We start from the raw sequence: 20,960 nt of genomic DNA on the forward strand, positions 1-20,960 counted from the left end.
ATTCACCACCAAATTTGAGTTGCTAAGCTAATTTACACAAGATTTAAAAGATCAAAGACCATGATCAGATTTCATACCTCAAAGACAAGCTTGGATGAGTGATAATCAACCTCCTTGGAAAATTTCTGGTTCCCCTAGCTTCCCAACTCACAATTAGCACTTTAATCGGTTTGGAAATTTAATTTGTCACTTGGTTGGTTAGAATCAAGAAGAAGGAATTGTTTCTTGCTCTCACTTTCTCTCTCTCTCTTGGTCGACCAGCTGCTGGAAAAATGAAGAGGAAAGGGCAGAAAATTGGTTTAAGAAGGCTAGTTGATCACTTGGCCAAGAAACTCTAGGGTGGCGACAAGTGTCGCCACCACCACCTTTCATTTTTCTCTTTCTTTTCCTTGCTCTTTTTAGTCCACATTTTCGGTCAAGCTAGCTGGCAATGAGGGGGAAATATTTTGCTCAAGTATTAATGCTCATGTGATAAGAAAGTGGTGGTCAAGTGGTGCGTTCAATCGGTAGTGTGCGGGACCCGCCGGTTCGCGCCGTTTTTCTTAAAAACACACGTATGAGGGTTTTTACTTCCCATTCACTAACCTTATATCATTGCTACTAATCACATATTATTTCTCACTTAAAAGTCACTTTTACTCTCCAAATTTAATCCGTACTCTGTACCGAAAATTCATCCGGCGAAAAATCGCGAAAACCCTAATTTTGCTCTAAACTTGAAAACCGAAGAGTGAAACCCTACTTTCTAGGTTTATTTTCACTTATGTGGATTGATTGGATAGAGGAGCCTGAATAAATAATAATTTCCAAATAAAAGGGCATTTTTAAGAAAACGTGAGGGTTTTACAATTCCAATGATTAAAATTAGGGTATCAATTAAAATGCGAAAGATTTAAGAAAACCGGTTAGTCACAAGTAAACTAGAGTTTTTGACTACAATATTAGGGTTTCTAATCTTTTAAAACAAAATAAGGTTTTAATCAAACCCAAAGAAATACACTCTAGTATCTTCTTTACCAGCAACCTCCTTATATTTTTTCGGGGTGTTACACTTTCTCTCTCCTACTTCATTCCAATGGATTGGGGATCGACATCGTCGTCCATACAAGGCTTCATATGGGGCCATTTGAATAGAGGAACGATAACTATTGTTATATGCAAATTCAACCAAGGTTAAGTATCGACTCCAACTTTCTCCAAAGTCCACAATACAGGCTCTCAGCATATCCTCAAGAGTTTGAATGGTTCTCTCAGACTGTCCATCAGTTTGCGGGTGATATGTTGTACTATAATTCAACTTAGTTCCTAGAGCCTCTTGCAATTTCTGCCAAAATCGGGATACAAACCTTGGGTCTCTATCAGATACAATGCTTACTGGTACCCCGTGTAGTCTTACCACTTCATCCATATAAAGTTTGGCAAGTTTCTGCAAAGAATATTTCATATTTACTGGCAGGAAATGTGCGGTCTTAGTTAATCGATCCACTATTACCCAAATTGCATCATGCCCCTTTTGTGTTCGTGGCAACCCTGATACAAAATTCATCGTTATGTGCTCCCATTTCCATTCAGGGATCTCTAAAGGCTGTAATAGACCTGACGGTTTTTGATGCTCAGCTTTCACTTGTTGGCACGTAAGACACCTTTGTACAAACTGAGCAATCTCCGTCTTCATATTCTCCCACCAATAGAGACTTTTGAAATCTTGGTACATCTTATTATTCCCTGGGTGAACCGTATACCTAGAGCGGTGAGATTCCTCCAAAATCTCCCTCTTTAACTCCTCATCCCTAGGTACAACGACACGATTCCGGAACTTTAAGATTCCATCAGGACTTAGGTTAAAGTTAGGCAACTCCCCTTTCTTCACCTTTTCCATCCACTTTTGCACCATTGGGTCCTTCACTTGGCCCTCTTTGATCCGATCTAACAGTGTCGATTTCACCTCAATATTTCCAAAAATCACCTTCTTCGGTTCCAGACGAGGTTTCCACTCGCCTACATCTTCCAACAAGCTCCACTCTCTCACCATGGAACTTGCTAGTTGAGCCTTTCGGCTTAAAGCATCTACTACAACGTTGTCCTTTCCGGGATGATAGTTAATCATGCAATCGTAATCTTCTAAGAACTCCACCCACCGACGTTGTCTTAGATTTAGTTCCTTCTGAGAAAACAGATACTTAAGGCTCTTGTGATCCGTATATACCTCAAAAGTCACACCGTATAGATAATGTCACCATTTTTTCAAGGCAAACACAACAGCTGCAAGCTCCAAGTCATGGGTTGGATAGTTCTGCTCATGAGGTTTTAACTTTCGAGACACACAGGCAATCACATTCCTATTTTGCATCAACACGCACCCTAGCCCCTCTTTTGAAGCATCGGTATAAACCATGTAGCTATCGTTCCCATTGGGCAAAGCTAAAACTGGAGCCATAGTCAATTGCATCTTAAGATCTTGGAAACTATTCTCACACTTAACATCCCAGATGTACTTTCCTTGTTTCTTTGTCAAGTTAGTTAAGGGTCCCGTAATTCTCGAGAAATTCTTTATAAATCGATAGTAGTACCCTGCTAAACCTAGAAAACTTCGCACCTCCGTGGGATTCTCTGGTCGCTTCCATTTGGCTATAGCTTCCACTTTCGCTGGGTCTACAGCAAGCCCATCTTGTGAAATTATATGACCTAGGAACGCCACTTTTTCCAACCAAAATTCACATTTGCTGAACTTAGCGAACAGTTGGTGCTCTCTTAGGGTTTGCAGCACTATTCGCAAGTGTTGCTCATGCTCCTCCCTAGACTTCAAATATACTAGGATATCATCAATAAACACCACTACAAACCTATCCAAGTAAGGTTTAAACACTCGATGCATTAAATCCATGAGCGCTGCTGGGGCATTGGTTAAGCCAAAAGGCATTACCGCAAACTCAAAATGCCCATATCGAGTGTTAAACTCCATTTTTGGCACATCCTCCTTTCTGATTCTCAACTGATAGTACCCTTGTCGCAGATCCAATTTAGAAAACACCACCGCCCCATGTAACTGATCAAACAATTCATCGATGTGGGGCAAAGGATATTTATTCTTAACAGTTACTGCATTCAGTTCTCGATAATCAATACATAACCTTAAACTCCCGTCCTTCTTTTTAACAAATAGCACCGGAGCTCCCCATGGTGACTCACTCTCATGTATAAATCCCCGCTCTAGCAAGTCTTGTAATTGCACCTTTAACTCCTTAAGCTCAGCAGGTGCCATTCAATAAGGGGTTTTAGAGATGGGAGTAGTTTCGGGTACTAGATCAACCTTAAATTCAATCTCCCTTTCAGGTGGCAATGACCCCAACTCCTCCGAAAATACGTCCGGATATTCTCGAATTACCGGCATGTCCTCCAACTTAATCTTTTCTCCGGGAGTGTTAATTAGAAAAGCTAGGTAACCGTGCGCCCCACGACTAAGCAATTTCCTAGCCCTTATTCCCGAAATGAGCGCAGATAAGGCTAACATACCCCTCACGTCTAACTTCAAAGTTGCCTCACCTGGTATGCAAAACTCTACCACTTTCATTCTACAATCTACCTGAGCATGGTAATGAGTTAGCCAATCCATACCTAGAATGACATCGTACCCCTTAATGGCTAGACTAACGAGGTCGACTACTAATTTCCGTTCGCCAACCCAAATATCACAATTTCCGTACAACTCATTTGCAAGTAAAATCTGATTACCCGTAAGTGTTCTTACTTCTAAGTCATAAGGTAGACTTTCAACTTTCATGTCAATTCCAAGCATAAATGTAGGGTTAACGAAAGAATGAGTAGCACCGGGATCTATCAAAATTTTGGCTAACCGGTGAAAAACAGGAATCGTACCTTCCACTACCTCCGTTGGTTCAGGCACGGAATGTTGGTCCAGCGAATACACTCTGGCCGGTACCCTCGACCTGGTCCCTCCGACATTGGTCGGCTTTGGGTTTGACCTGGCAGTCGACTGAGTATCACTGATCAACGGGCAGTTGACTATTTGGTGTTCCGTACTTCCACACCTTAGGCACTTTCGAGCCTTTCTCCAACATTCATCCTCTGTATGGTTCGATTTCCCACAATATCCGCACGTTACTCGGGGAGTGGAGGATTGGCCTCCCTGCGGAATGCCTCTACCTTGTCCCCTCGCACTTTGGCCTCCCCTCTGGGCACCTCCTCTGGGAGCACCTCCCCTAGATGCACTCGAAAACCGTCCACCTCCAGTCCCACGACCGGATTTAGCGGGTGGCGTGTTCCGATCACTCCACACTGACCCTTGGGCTCCACTAGGTACCCCTTTCCGTTTTGCATGAAAATTTCTCACTTGCGCCCTAGCAGTCTCTATCCGTTGGGCCTTTTCCAATACCTCCGTAAACGTATTAATTTGGGCTGCCGCCAAGGCCTCCTGTATCTCCACATTGAGCCCTTGCACGAATCTCCGTACTCTTCTTTGCTCCATAGCTATCAGTTCAGGAGCAAATTTTGATAATTTCGTAAACTGAGTCTCATACTCAGCTACACTAGAAGTTCCCTGCCGGAGCTTAATAAAATCGTCCTCCCTCTTCTCCTGGACGATAGGTGGAAGGTATTTCTCGTTAAATTCCCGCACAAAATTTAACCAGGTCCATGCAGTTCCCTTTCTCTCCCACTTGGCCCTGATTACATTCCACCGAGCTCTAGCTGGCCCCTCGAACTGGAAAACAGCAAATTGTACTTGCCTATGCTCCGTATAGTTTAAGGCGGCAAAGATGTTAATCATGGCCTCTAGCCATTTTTCGGCTCCTTCCGGGTCAGGTCCTCCCAAGAACTTAGGTGGGGAGAACTTCTGGAATCTCTCTAAGGCCCTATTTTGCCCCATATCGGGGTCCCTAGGTTGATTTACAGGGGCTTGACCCTGTTGTTCCACTAGACGGGCCAAAATGTTAGTCATTTGTTGGATTACGGTTGCCACTTGATCTCCCCCTACAGCCTGGGGTTCAGGTTGTGGCTCAATTGTTGCCTCTCTCTCCTCTCTCAGTTCTTGTACCGGCTCCTGTGCTTGTCTACCCCCACGGCCACGACTAGGACCGCGTCCTCGGTTAGTTCCCCTGCTTGACTTCTTCTACCCTCCATGTTTTGGATTTAACCAACTATAGACATATAAACAAAGTAAGGTATGGCTCGTATCACACGTTGCAAAAAGATAAATAGAGGCAATAAAACACATAATAAACAAGTACTTTATATACATAGCAAACAAGTCATATATACATGCCACCCTAGATAAGTCAAAGGCTATACTAGCCAAGGAACATAGAACAAAAGAAACCCTATTTACATACACCGTGACACGTCAAAGTCAAAAACAAAAGAAAACGTGTCGTCCAACTATGTTCCTAACTACCCACAAAAATCTCCTCAAACCCCGATCCTAACAAGTCGTCTGGCTAGACGCCGACCCAACAGACTCTGAGGATGCACTCGGCTCCTCCTCCGGGTCCTCCTCAGGATCCTCAGGAACCTCAGGAGCTACAGGCACTTGACCCTCCTCGGCCAAGTCCTATATCACATCATCCACCAGTGCCTCGCACTCAGTCAGGATGTGCCCGGTCCGGTCTCTGATATCCCCAACTACTGGCATAAGGCATCCAGTCGTCGCCTGAGCCTGCTCGCGGAAAGCATCAGTCCGCTGCTGCTCCTCCAAAATCGAGGCCTCCAGCTCTCGGATCCTAGCTCCCTGGTCTCGGAGAGTAGCCTGGAGACGCTCTATCTCTGAATAGCACCTACGATTGGTGCTACCCAATCGTCTCCACTCGTCGTCCACCGCAAGCACTACCAGATCAGTGTAGGAGTAGGTCTTCCAGCAGTCGCAGCGTCGGATCTTGCGCGCTGGGGACCACCGCTGCACTGGCCCACCGGGGCTCTCCTGATACGTGATCACGTGACAGACGGGCCCCTCCAGATGTGGCTCGTCAATAGGAGCGTCAGTAGGTATGCCAGTAGGTACATCAGTAGGCACGGGCTGAGACGGCCCAGCACTCCCAAAGGCATCCGTACCCGTCATCACCTAGGTTTGCAAGTAAGATTGCAAAAGTAAGTACAGGAGACGTAGAAAACAAGGCTAAAGGCTAAACTCAAGAATAAAACCCTAGCCTATCGTGTCAAGCACTCAATCTATCCAGATCAATTCACAACCTAGGCTCTGATACCACCTGTGACGACCCCACCTCCCCCTAAGGCGTACCAAAGGGTTCGGCGGACCGCCTGCCCAACTCTCGCCAGGACTCACTCACTCGAATCACGTGCATACATTCAAGGACCATAAATAACGTCACAATTCAAGCTTATAATTTACATTGATGTACAATCAAGATACAAAGCCTCACTATATCCAAACTGGTTCAAAGTATATACAATCCAGATACAAAACATTCTATTCAAGTAATAGCGCGAGTACAAGGCAAAAGTCAAAACAACTAGACTACGCTAGTCTTTACACGTCTCACGCCTCGCTGAAGTTTCAAATATCAAATTGGCCATCAAACAAAATAATGACAGTGTAATAGTGAAATAGCGAGCAAACAAGTCCAATCAAAGAGATAATACTTTAGGTAATCAAGAATATATGGATCATATTCACATATAAGGATACAGTGGCTCATATCTCTGCTCTATCCCTGCTTGATCGATTGGTAGTTGACACTCCGTCAACTTTCAAGTAATAACTAGTCCAGAAAGAAAACCCCACTTCACGCCAGTCTCCGTCCATCGTTCAACCCCCTTATCCGGGCCCGCACGCCACACGAAACACGGGTGGTAATACTCGAGTATACCGATTAGCCGAGGAGATAACACTCCACTCGACCTTACTAGTTACCCAGGGTTTGTTATCTAATCGACCAGGCCCTTGCCGGCTCGACTCGATTAACTAGCCACAGGGTTTCTAGAATTTCAGGCAAGATATAATTCATATGCATGTAGAGCAAGTCAAGTGAAATCGGTAAACAAGTACAATTCTTGTTAGGGCAAGTGTGATAAAGTACACCCTTGCCCGAGCAATCATTTATATATCATGTAGTCACATTGGTCAAAGATAAATCACAAATATCAAGTTCAATCAGATATTTGGAAGCACTCACCAAAAGTAGTGCCTTTAGTGTTCGCGTCTGGGTGGTACTCCGGGTTTGGAGTCCAAATCTGCGATAAAACTTGATTTAAGAACTTTGAAAATCAACTAAGGTTCGAAATTTAGACGTTTCGTTCAATAAGAATCAAGAAATTGAAATTCACTTGGAGAATAGTCGTGAAACGGTTGCTCGCTTTTCAAACTGAAAAATTTTGTAAGATGTATACTTGGAAATAACTTTTGAGTCGAAAGTGCAAGGAAAACGGATTTATAGTGATTATTACCGCTTTTCCTAAGGGTACAAGTTCGGCTAGGTTGTAACGTATAACCCTCGATAACCAAAGTAGCAAAAGTCTTAGATGGTTCAGGTGATAGTCATTGATCAACTTTACCCAAGTCGCAAGTGTATTTCTCTAGTCCTCGAGCGTAAATTTGGGCAGCATGCCCTTTGTGTTTACCTAATTTTCCAGCCATTTTGCCTTCATTATTTTTCTCATTCAAACCCAAGTTTATACACAACACAAATGCATTTCAATAGCCGTTCCATTGGCTCAAGACAATACGAGGACATAAATCAACTAATAACAAGTGCGGAAATGAAGTTTACAAAAGACAGATTTGACGGGTTTTTGCGGAAAGAACACATCTGAGGCTACGCTTATTGGATTGGTGTACAACTTATACCATTTCGAAGCTACGACAAATTCCTATAACTTTCATGAAGATCACTTGGTCAAATTTCCAGTGTAACCTAATCAAATTCCCAGTTCACAGAACCAGGTTCCAACTAATCGGCTAATTAACCATACTACATTTAAATGGTCATATCTCAGGCTACCAAAGTCCGTTTAAGGCGTTCTTTGAGGCGTTTAAAAGCTAAGAGAGAGTACTAAAACTTTAATGTTTTGGAAAATGGCTAAATATGCACGGATCATAGTGAATAAACACAGCCAAACGGATGAACTGTCTAAAACGGATCACTGGAAACATCCTAGGGCAGCGAGGGTATTTTGGTCTTTTCACTGGATACGTTGCTCTGATTGGGTTGAAATTTTGTAGCCACCTATAAAATATCATTCCATACAACTTTTATGTTTTATATTAAGCCTAATTCGGCCTCTAACATAGTGCACTGAAACCGGACAGAACTGAAGTCAAATTTTCCAGAAATCTGGAAATTTTGGGATTCAATGAAACTGTCTTCATTTCTTGCCTCAATCCACCACCACAACCTCCTATATAAGCTTGGATACAACATATATCATCTATATAGCAAGTATAGGCAGAAATCATCAAACCCTAACTTTCATATATAACCTTAAAAATCATCACAACAACTTGTATCACAACTAATCTAACCAAAACATGAATTATATAACATCTTAATCAAAAATAAAAGAACCAAAGCTATGGGTTAGACCTTATACCTCAACAAAAGAAGCTTGCAAGAGTAATACTGCACCTCCTCTTGGAATTTTTGGTTCTCTTAGCTTCCCAAGTTCACAACTCACACTTTAATCGGTTTAGAATTTTGGTTCCTCACTTGGATGGTGCAAATCAAGATGAAATGGTGAAACTCTTGCTATCTCTTTCCCCCTCTCTTGTCTCGGCCAACCAGCAGAAAAATGGAGTGAAAATGAAGCCAACAAGATGATAAGAAGGTTGGACTTGGCTTGGTCAAGGAGTCATAGGGGTGTGACACTTGTCACCACCAAAGCCAACAAAAATTTCTTTTTCTTTCCTTGCATTTTTAGCCCTAAATTTCGGTCAAAGCCAGCTGGAAATAAGGAGATATTTTGCTCAAATATTAATGAGTTTATATGGTAAGAAAGTGGTGGTCAAGCGGTGTGTTCAATCGGTAGTGCACGGTACACGTCGATTCGCACCGTTTTTCCTTAAATCACACGTACTAGGGTTTTTACTTCCTATTCACTAACTTTTTATCATTTCTTCTAATCACATATTATTTCTCACCCAAAAGTCACTCTTAAGCACCAAATTTGATCCTCGCTCCGTATCGGATAATTACACGACGGATACACGAAAAATCCTATTTCACTTCGAATTGAAATCGGAAAGGAAAACCCTAATTTCCTATGATCATTGACACTTTCCTAGGGTGATTGAGTAGCAATATGGTATAGAATAATAATTTTCAAATAAAAGGAAATTTTCAAGAAATATATAAGGAATTTGCAAGTCCTCACACAGGGTCACCAAATCGCCCGACCGAGTCCGCTTCTGGCTCGAGTCGACCGGCAACGAAGGGCAAGGGCCTAGTTTAGTCAAACGGCTTACATTTATGCGCAACTAGCATTTAATTATTTAATCATTGAAATTTTCACATTCATTTAGGTCGAGTTCGATAAAGTACACACTCCCCTAGAAAATTCATTTTAAGCAATCATTGAAAACATTTAACATGTTGTCATTCGTTCAAGAACAAGCCACATAGTCAATGAAAATATAACAAACAAGGGACATTCACCTATTTACGCAAAATAACGTCCAAAGTATCCTTTCGAATAACACCCTCAATCACCAAGGAACCCTAATATAATCAAAAGAACACATTATAAAGATTTAAGTGATTCAAGGAAAATTCGAATACGTACTAGTACAAAGTATAAATATGGTTTTGATAGTGAAAAGAGTACATTTAAACCAAAGGACATAAGTAAAATATTTGTAAAACTTATGCTCACTCGTAAAACTTTAAAATCTCCATTTGAGTCGAAGTGACAAAGAAAACGTAAAATTTCATTTTTCCAAGGGTACAAGTTTCGGCCGAATTCTAACTTATATATATCGATAAAAGAAGACGTAAATACCCTAGATGGTTCATGTGGTATTCGCTCTCAAGCCTTACTCAAGTCGCAAGTATATCTACCTAGTTCTTGAGCGTAAATTTGGGCAGCACGCCCTTTGTATTTACCTATTTTCCAGCCATTTATGGCTTCATTCTTTTCCACAATTAATCCCAAAGTCATACACAAAATCATCTCATTTCAATAGCCGTTCAATAGGCTCAAAGTCATACAAGTACAAAATCAAGCTAGGAGCATGTGCAGAAATGAAGGTTGTGTCAAGAAACAAAAGACAGATTTGACGTTGTTTTGTGTAACAGACACAACTGAGGCTACGCTTATTGGATTGAGGTACAATTTATACCGTTTCAAAGCTAAGACAGAGGGCTACAATTTTGATGAAGACCACTCAGTCCAGTTTGCAATGTATCCAAGTCAAATTCCCAAATTACAGTACCAGATTCCTACCGACAGGCCAGCTAACCGTACTATGTTTCAATGGCCATAATTCAGGCTACCGAAGTCCAAACGAGGTGATTCTAGGGGCGTGAGAAAGCTAAGACATAGAACTACAACTTTTGTGTTTTGTCCAAATGCTAATTCAGTACACATCAGGGTGAACAGACATGGTTAGTGTTGTGAAATATCAAAATTGTCCATTGGACTAAACCTATGAGAGTCAGGGGTATTTTTTGTCTTTTCACAGGCTACGTTGCTCTGATTGAGCTGAAATTTTGAAGGAAACTATAAATAATCATTCTATACAACTTTAATGTTTTATACTAAGCCTAATTCAGTCTCTAACATGGTGAAATAGAACCGGGCAGAACAGGGCTCTAAGAATTTTCACTTCTGGAATTTTGTTACATTCAAGGTATAATTCACATTTCTAACTTAAAACCATCACTACCACCTCATATACAAACTTATATACATCATATACCATCCACCCAATAAGAAATAGGGCTGAACAGTACAAAACCCTACCTTACTAATGCACCCAAAATCATCACAACTACTTGTATAGCTACCAATTTAATCAAAACATGAGTTGTATAGCAACTTAAGCCAAAAATAAAAGAACCAAAGATAATGGACAGCCAATATACCTCAATAACAAGCTTACAAAGGATATCCTCCACCACTCCTTGCAAAGTTTAGCTTCCAAGCTTCCTAAGCTCCCAAACTAGTGATTAATCGGTTTAGTTTTTCTTGTTTTCACTCAAAATGTTGGATTCAAGGTTGGAAATTGGAAAGCTCTCTTCACTCTTCTCCCTCTCTCTCTCACGGCTGCTAGGCAGAAAATAAAGGCTCAATGAAGCTTCAAGAAGGTTAAAAATGATAGAAATGAATTTGGGTCAAAGGTGACAAGTGTCACACTTTGATTGGTAGTCAAATTTTGTTCTTTTCTCTCTTATTTTTGGTCCAATATTTCGGCTGCCTTGAAGATATTTTAGGGCTGATATTAATAACTTATTAGCATGGAGATTAAGGTAATAAAGTAGTGCTCAAGTGGTGCACTCACTCGGTAACAAACGGTACCCGTCGGTTCAACCCGTTTTTTCTTAAATCGCGTATACTAGGGTTTTATCTTATAATTCACTAACTTATTATCATCACTTCTAATCACACACTTAATATCATATAAAACTCACTCTTAATCACCAAATTTAGTACACACTCCGTACCGGTTAATCACACTACGAAAAGACGTGAAAACCCTAATTTGCGCTAACTTAAAAACGGAAAGGGAAAACCTTTACTTTCATATTCATTTGCACTTATTGTGGGATGATTGGGTGGTAGGGCTATTATAAAATCATAAGTTCCAAATAAAAGGGGATTTTTAAGAAAAACGTGAGGGATTTTACAATTCCATAAATTTAATTTAGGGTTTCGGTTGAAATATGAGAAATTTGAGAAAACGGTCTGTCACAAGTGAAACTAGGGTTTTGATTAGACTTTAGGGTTTCCAGAATTTAGGATTTCTAGTCTGTAAAACAAAACAATAAAATAAAAAAACCGTAATATTCTCTTTGAAACTGAACGACAATAGTATCTTAAAAGTTGGGGTATCACAGAAGTTTCTTGAAGAAGCTTGGTGGTTGGTAGCTTTAAGTGCACAAAAGTCAACTCTCCAATAGTGCGCGTACGCGCGCGTTTCGTGCCCGTTTCCTCTTGCGTTCGTTTCACTTGTGTACTAAGCCTCTAATACACTTCCTTTAACACTATTATTATTCACTCTTAGTAGTCTAAAAATAAATGTCCAAAGTTCCTCAATTAGTCGCGCGCGCGAAAACGTGAACTTCCGACTTGTGCGCGATAAAGCGAAATTTCTATGAAATTCTTGTAACGATAATATAAGTAACTACTACTGAGGTAATTAATCATAAAAATAGTTATTTTAGAAGTAAAAACATGAGTCCTCACATGAGTCCAGTATTAATTTCTCAAGTCTCCAATTTGTCGTGGGGTACGACTTTCGAGAAATTATCGACGTATGCGTAATAAAAACTTTATTTAACTTAATCACATCTAATCTCTCAATTAACTCTTCTTAGTCCCCTATTGATCATCCTTAATTCTCCAAAATCATTGCACTCTCAGATCGACTATCATCTCGAAGATGTATATTTGTTATTCCTTAATAAACGAGCCTTCGAAAATTTAAATTTGTTAGCGAGACGTTTTAAAAGTATAAATAAGACATGGTTCCATAAAAATGAATTTAAAAGGGTTGAAATAAATTGTTCGGAGAAAACAGGTGAATAAACATTTAAATAAGCCAGTAATATGAGATAAAATGAGAAACTTTTCGGGTCCTCACACTCCGTGTGATTCGGCTTCCCACAATACCCGCAGAGACCATGGGAAGCAGAGGCCGAGCCTCCCTGTGAGACACCTCTTGATTTCCCCGGAAGTCATACTCCTCCAGTTCCCCTTCCAAACTTAGGAGGTGTACACTTATCCCCTTGCCCTAAGCTACTTTCAGGAATAGCCCTTTTCTTCGCTTGGAAGTTTCTAACTTGTACTCTCGCACTTTCAACTCGCTGGTCTTTCTCCACAGCATCACTAAAGCTGTTGATTTGGGCTACCGCTAGATCCTTTTGAATCTCTACATTCAGCCCCTGAACAAATCGTCGTATCTTCCTTTTCTCAGTCACAATTAGTTCAGGAGCAAACTTAGATAATCTAGTGAATTGGCTCTCATATTCCGCTACAGTTTGAGCTCCCTGACGAAGCCTAATGAACTCATCCTCCTTTTTCTCCTGAATTAGAGGTGGAAAATACTTTACATTGAACTCTCTCATGAAGTTTACCCACGTCCTCGGTGTTTGGTTTCTTTCCCATTTCAGTCTTATCACATTCCAACAATAACGGGCTGCTCCCTCCAATTGAAAGACAGCAAAGGTCACTTGTCTCTCCTCAGTATAATGTAACGCAGCAAAAATATTGATCATCTTCTCCAACCACCTTTCAGCCACGTCAGGGTCTGGTCCTCCAAGGAATTTTGGTGGGTAGAACTTCTGAAATCGTTCGAGGGCTCAATCCTCACCCTCTACATGGTTACCAGGGTTTCCAGGTTGATTCACAAGGTTTTGGCCCTGACGTTCCACTACATGAGCCAAGAGATCAGTCATGCGCTGGATAGCGGTAGCTACCTGGGCATTAGGATCCACTCCAGGTTCAGGATTCGGTTCAGGCACCGGTTCACGATTACTCTCTTCGATCAAGGGTTGCCTAGATCCGCGCCCACAGCCGCGTCCACTACGTCTACCCTCCATTCATTTTTACTCAATCTAAGGTTGAAGTGCAAATACAATATTAAAGTGGTATATAAATAGAGGCATAGACAATTCACAGGAAATGTAAACAAGTCAAAAGTCAAATATGTAACACAACTTTAGCATATATAGCATACAGTAACAGTTAGATAGGAACAAAAGTAATCCCATTAAAAGTAATGGGATCATAACAAAAGCACAATATACAAAACTATGTCCAAAAGTACAAGAACCTCTAACTAAGAGTTTTCTCTAACTATCTCCCCATATGGGTAAAACATGGCTCATAGGAGCTCTAACCTAGTTCCCAACCGAGCTAGCGGACTCTCCCTCATGGGTAGAACTAGGTGCGTCTCCCCCTCTTGGGGCTCCGTCACCCTGAACCTCCACCTGTGCATTAGCGCCAATCACTCCCTGGATTAGCGCCTCACATTCATCAATAATGCCTTCGGACCTATCTCTAACCTCCCTGATCACCCTCATGAGACGGTCATTAACTACCTGCAACTGCTCTCAAAGAGCATTCGTCCTCTCTTGCACCATCGCGATATCCCCCTGGAGTTTCCGAATCCTGTCCGCTTTCATCCTCATGATGCCTCTCAACCTCACCATCTCAGTTTGATCCCTAGCAGTGGCATACCTAAGCCTCCTCCTCTCGTCTAAAACCGCCAAGACCATATGGTCAACATAAGAGTAGTTGTGGCATCAACCACAGCGCCTAATCCGACTAGCAGTACTCCAACACCAGATCGGTCCTCCCGGTGTCTCCTCGTAATCGACGACTCGAAAACGACTCCGAGATGGCTTACCTCTACCCCCTCTATTGGCTCTGTCCATAACGTACAAGAATAACCACGGTTTACAACTTAGGCAAGTTTAATCATACCTAATGACACACTAACATATCATACGAAGTTTCTTAGAATCAAATTCTGTGTCACCCAAGTCATTTCCCTAGCTTTCTTTTCCATAAGTCCGTATATATATACATAAGGGAATAGGATTCAGTTAGGCATGTAAACAATGGTAGTCGATCAAGAGTCCAAAATACATTTATCTGATATATCATAAAATACAAGAATCCTCCGTGCTCTAACCTTTGTCATAATAACTTATCTCAAATTCACTTATGATTTCTATTCCCATCCTAATACACTAGACTATATTCCTTCCGAATTCACAAGTATTCCCTCAAGAAGAACATTAGTACTCGAGTACAAGAAACCAGAACTAGGAAGATTTACAACTTAGGCCGAACAAACGCTTCCAAGTCCAAATCAACAAAGTTTAAGATTCCTACCTGACGTACATATCTATCTACCTCAACTACCATGATAAAGGTTTGAAACCTATAACATGTCATGATTCATAGCTTATGCTCAAAAGAGCACTTAGTCCTTTACACTCATTCACGAAATCAAGACCATAACACCACTTGGCCCAAGCTCACTCCACGCAGAGACCACACGAAGCTGCTCTGATAATACCTGTGATAGCCCCACCTCTCCTTAGGGCGTACCCAAGGGTTCGGTGGACCGCTTGTCCAACTCTAGCCAGGACTCAGTCACTCACTTATCACTTCAAGAGCAAGTAATGATGTGTCAATCAAACTTAACATATATAAAAACATTAACACAGATACACAATCCTCAAGGTTAAGTACAAAAGTTCAAGATCCAACCAACTACTAATACTATCACTATTACACAACAAAAGTTCTAGTCAAAAGTTTAGTCTTCCACTAATCATCCGTCTTTGTTCTCAAACCCTGTAAGAAAAACAAATTTAACGGAATAGAGAGGTGAGCTAAAGCTCAGTGAGGTTCCTATACACATAACCAAGCAATTGAAACAAGGACATTATTCATTTAATAACAATCAATCGAGAAAACATTCATAATATAAAATAATGAGAACACACTCATTAAAAGGATACATGCTCACGTGGAGCCATTCATTCATTCCACCAGTCAATCTCGTTCATCCAATCATTCACCTCTTCCGTTTACTTCAATATTTCAATTCATTCATTTCATTTCCAGCCACTAGCCAATTCACTAGCCAGTTCTCCACCAACCTTCGTTGCCAGTCGACTTGAGCCAGAAATGGACTCGGTCGGGCGACTGGTAACCCTGGGACAGTGTTTTGGTATACTCGAGTTTGACCACGAAGGTTCATGGAGAACTGGCCAGTGAATTGGCTGGTGGCGGGAAATGAAACACATGAATTGAAATGTTAAAGTAAAGGGAAGAGATGAATGATTGAATGAAGGAGATTGACTGGCAGAATGAACAAATGGCTCCACGTGAGCATGTATCATTTTAATGAGTGTGTTCTCATTATTTTATATGGTGAATATTTTCTCGATTGATTGTTATTAAATGAATAATGTCCTTGTTTCAATTGCTTGGTTATGTGTATAGGAACCTCATTGAGCTTTAGCTCACCCCTCTATTCCGTTAAATTTGTTTTCCTTACAGGGTTTGAGAGCAAGGACGGGTGATTAGTGGAAGACTAAACTTTTGACTAAAATTTTTGTTGTGTAATAGTGATAGTATTAGTAGTTGGTTGGATCCTGAACTTTTGTACTTAACCTTGAGGATTGTGTATCTGTGTTATTGTTTGTATGTATGTTAAGTTTGATTGGCACATCATTACTTGCTCTTGAAGTGATAAGTGAGTGACTGAGTCCTGGCGAGAATTGGGCAGGCGGTCCGCCGAACCCTTGGATACGTCCTAGGGAGAGGTGGGGCTATCACATACCAACTAGAATAAGATAAAGTTTGAAGGCAATACATGAACTAATAAAAATACAACTCCTTGGCAAGTAAATAAACTAATATCAAATGACCATTTGAGCTAAAACTACCATGCAACCTAATACCTAACAATGTTTATTAAGCTAAGACCGAAACAGAGGAAAGAAACTCAGCCATTTCTTTTGATAGCCAATACCGAGAGCAAACAAAATAGAGATAACAGAGTACTAAGCTTTCTTCCTTTTCCATACCCAAAATCGAGAGAAAGAGTGAGAGTGAGAGAGCTCTCCAGTCAACCGAGTGAGTAAGAGAGTAAAGTAGAGAAAAGGGGAACTTGGAGCTTTCATCATGAGGAAACGGAGGAAGGAGTCTGCCTGCAGGTTTCTTCTTTTCCAGCTTCGATTGTGAGAAAAAGGGAGCTAAAATGCTGCAACAATCTTTTAATTATCTTGTATATCTGAATACTTAATCTATGCATGTTAAATTTTAGCTAGGAAAAATGAGTTTTAGTTGAGGAAAATTCTATTTGGTGACAAACTAAGAGCTGAAAAGAAAAAACTGTGACAACCGAGAGGATGAAGCTGGAATTGTAGCTTGTTAATAGAGTTTTTCTTTGGAGAATGATGTGAGGAATACATGTAATGTGTTTATCTCAAGTGTTATAAGATGTTTGGCTGAAAACTTGTGAAAGTTGGAAGTTTGGGTTGGAAATGTTGAAGAAAAGCTGCTGAAACTTCCTAGCTTCAGCCGTGGGAGGGAATGAAGAAATTTCCCACTACCTTTATGAATTTTGATTCCAAAATTTTATATTAAGCTCTAATACATTGCATAATACATTGGTCTTAACATGCATGTTAGATTTAAGTGTGAAATGAAGAGATTATTGGAGAAATTCCTTTTCCTTAAGGATGATTGCTGCTAAAACTTTTCCAACATGGCCGAGAGAGGGAAATGGAACTTTATCCAACTTTCCCTTTGAATCTTTGGTTATAAATTACATATTGTTGCAATAGATACACTATAGCATGATACCTAGCCTCTGCATGTTGAGTTGGAGTGAAAAATAAAGAAAATTGTGGAGAAAGTTTTGTGTTTAAACTGCCAAATTGCTGGAAGATTATATCTTAACTGATGACATATTTATGGTGGCTTCTTGGTGGAATAATTTGCTGAAGTTACATGTTATATGCTTTATTTCATGTTGGATAGAATGTATGTTGTGTGTTTGGTGTTTTAAGAGAGTAAAAGTTGGAAATTTTGTTGAAAATTTTGAAGTAACATTGCTGGAAAATCTATTTTGTTGGCCGAGAGAGTGAAGGCTGAAACTCTCATGTTAATTTCAAAAATTCCATGATAATTGGCTGTAATCTTAAGTAAAACATCTTATAACATCTTGTCCTAGTTTTCATGTACATCTTATTGATTTTAACACTTGAAAAGTTGGTGAATTGGAGAAAATTTAAACAACAAGCAAACTAGAATCTAGTTTAGCTTAAAAGGAAAGAAATGAAAAGTTCATTAGCCTCAATCTTTAAATTTGGGTTGAAAATAGTTTAAACACCTCACAAGACCTTAAATGGAGTACACGTATATTTCCCTTGTTTGAGTTGATAAATTTGATGAATCTTGATGAGAAATATGAGAAAGGTTGCTATATCAACTATAGGAATCTAACGAGCTTTAAAACTTATATGAAAAGACATTCAACTAAAATATAATTTAAGTGGCTTTATACGAATTGTATATTCACCTTAGGGTAATAAACTGGTTTGCTCATGGTCTTAATTAATAAAAGGGATTTATGGGACAAAAAGTACCTTAAAGTTAGCTACTTCTAAACTTACCTTGTTAAAAGATAATGTTACGTTTTAGTACGTTAAATCTAAAAGCATAAAAGTAGTGAAGTGACAATACTAGAAATGCTACTTAAACTTTCCTTTCTTTTGGAAACTAAAAGTCGAAGTGACGAGTGAATGTGAGAAAATGCACTAGTCACCTCACTTAAACATGACAATGACTTAGAATTCGGTTGGAGTGGTGGCTAGAGGCTAGAAATTAGCACGTATGTTTATTATACTTTGGAACTTCACCAAATGAGTAGTTAAATAATTATGGCAATGATATCTTGTCTCAGGAGACAGCGGTGTTCAAGAAAGGAATCCCGAGATCGAAGTGTAACTTTTGTCTAGGATGAGTGTTTCCACATTTGTGTGTTTAAATTGCCTATGTGTTAGTTAAGTGATGCTTATGTGATTATGCTAGTGTTTTATTGTAAAGTGTTTTCAATTGTCCCTCGCCTTCTAAGTCGGGAGTGTACTTTATCGCACATGACTTAGTTTGAGGTTGAAGGTTGATAATTGATCAAGTGTTATTGTAAGTGTGCATGACTGTAAGCCGTAAACGTACTTTGTCGTATCAGCTGAATTGGGCCCCAAAGCCTGTTGTTCAACGGACTATTCAAGCAAGCAAAAGGGCTTGGTCGGATAGGACGGTAGCTTTGGGTAAGTGTATTGGTATACTCGAGTATTACCACGGAGTAGCAGATTACTGATATGGCCATCTAAATGATGAAAGTGTTTATTGTTTTGGAGGTTATAAGGAGGAGCTCGGTGGAGTGTGTAGTGCATTGAAGTGGCTCTAATATGAGCATTGTATCCTTTTAACAGTGATCACTCAGTGAAGTTTTTCCTTATTTGTTCAGTTTTGCAACTTGTTTAAGTGTTCAATTGATTGTTGCTTGTGTGGAACCTCACTGGGTTTCGCTCAACCCATTAGTTTGTTTTCCTTACAGGAGTGAATGATGGGTATGGAGATTAGTCAGAATTTTAAGCCCAAGACTTGAATTGTACTTGGATAAATCCATTTGTGTATAATGTTATGGTTTTTGCCAACTTTGTTATCTTTCAGGGTTGTACATATTAAATGTTGTAGGATGAGACAACTTTTCTTTTGTTTTGGCATGTATCGAAGTATAATGAACTGCTAATGGCTTTAGTTAGTGAAATGTTATCTCTGAAGTTAATATGAGTGAGTGAGTCCTGACAAGAGCCAGGCAAGCGATCCGTTAACTTCTAGGGTACGCCCTAGGGGAAAGTGGGATCGTCACAGGTGGTATCAGAGCTCTTAATGAGTTTAAGCTGGGAGAGGGTTCTCGAACTGTGGGGAATGACCTATTAAGTGTTGAACTAATTACTATTGCTAAGGGATTAGCTATGTACGTCGGGTAGGAATCTCAAATTTGGTTGATTTACACTTGGGAGTGGCCGACCTAAGTTGTGAATTATCCTATTTTCGCATTCTTGTACCCGAGTACCAGATATTTCATTCAATGGTGTATTTCCAAATTAGGAAGAATTTAGTATATTGCATTATGACGTGATCAGAAATCCAGATTTAATTTGAAAAAATAGAATTAAAGAGACCAAGACTAGCTTTTGAGAGCTAAAGGTGAAGATGTTGCGGTGAGATCATGAATATTAGTGGAAATCCTACATCTTAAGGTGAATAATTTTATTAGCCTTCGATGGTAAATAGATGATAAGCCAACTCCTGCCTAAAAATATGGTTTTCTGACCTAGAATTTGAGTGAAATAGTAGTTTAAGTAAGGACCAGATGTGCCCTTTTGGCAGTGTGTTCTAGGGCATCGATTGACTAGTCACTGTGACTGTTCAAGAACTTACTTCTATCCGGATCGAGTGATACTAGTTTAAAGGGGTAAAAGACAGAGGCTAGTAATATCAAATAAGAGAGCTCATATTAGAATGTAAGAAATGCGGAATTTCATAAGGATGCGATGTGACAGGATTCTAGAGCTGGAAACTAATATGATAGAGGAGCAAGAGCGAACTAATGTATTGCATGATCAGTTGCAAGAGACTAAAGACCACCTCACTAGGGTACTAAGATAGGTAAGAGACCGAATTGAAGGGATTCTAGTTGAATGTGAAGTTTTGATGGAAGAGATTGTCAATCTTGGTCCCTAGCTTTTGATGTTTACAAAATAATTGGATGATACTAATATCCCTTCAAGAAATACTTTCAGTTATGAAGCAAATCTGATTCAAGATCAAGTGTAATTGAAAGAGACAAAGGAAACTGAAAGCTGTCGGATGCTTGTGAAGACAGGATCGGACGTCCGATAAAGTGTGTAGCACTTCGGAAGCATGAAGAACTCCATCACCAGATGTCCGAATGAATTAAGAATTTCTCCCTAGCTCACTGACTTCTTTCGGACGCAAACATCAAAGATGTCGGACGTTCGATAAAGTATGCAGCACTTCGGACGCAAAGCATTAGTGGTACCGGACGTCCGAATGAATTGAAGAAGTTTTTTCAAATTCACCATCTACTTTCAGACGCAAGCATTAGAGACACCGGACGTCCGAAAGAATTAAAGAAAATTTTTCAAACTCACTGCCTGCTGTCGGACGTAAGTAACGGGAGTACCAGACGTTCGACACTCCCAATGGCTAGTTGA

At 40.1% G+C, this 20,960-nt stretch overlaps 1 protein-coding gene across 1 annotated transcript; it reads right to left on the bottom strand.

The window, feature by feature from the left end:
* Nucleotides 1-2,233: 2,233 nt before the first annotated feature.
* LOC140014600 (uncharacterized mitochondrial protein AtMg00860-like) lies at nucleotides 2,234-3,262 on the bottom strand. The gene is made up of 3 exons (XM_072065666.1): nucleotides 3,003-3,262; nucleotides 2,393-2,795; nucleotides 2,234-2,293 (listed from the first exon to the last, which is right to left on the bottom strand). The coding sequence occupies exons 1-3, from the start codon at nucleotides 3,260-3,262 to the stop codon at nucleotides 2,234-2,236; spliced, it is 723 nt and encodes a 240-aa protein (XP_071921767.1).
* Between the last annotated feature and the right edge of the window lie 17,698 nt (nucleotides 3,263-20,960).

The sequence above is a fragment of the Coffea arabica genome, chromosome 9e, assembly GCF_036785885.1.
Source record: "Coffea arabica cultivar ET-39 chromosome 9e, Coffea Arabica ET-39 HiFi, whole genome shotgun sequence".
NCBI classification, from domain to species: Eukaryota; Viridiplantae; Streptophyta; class Magnoliopsida; order Gentianales; family Rubiaceae; genus Coffea; species Coffea arabica.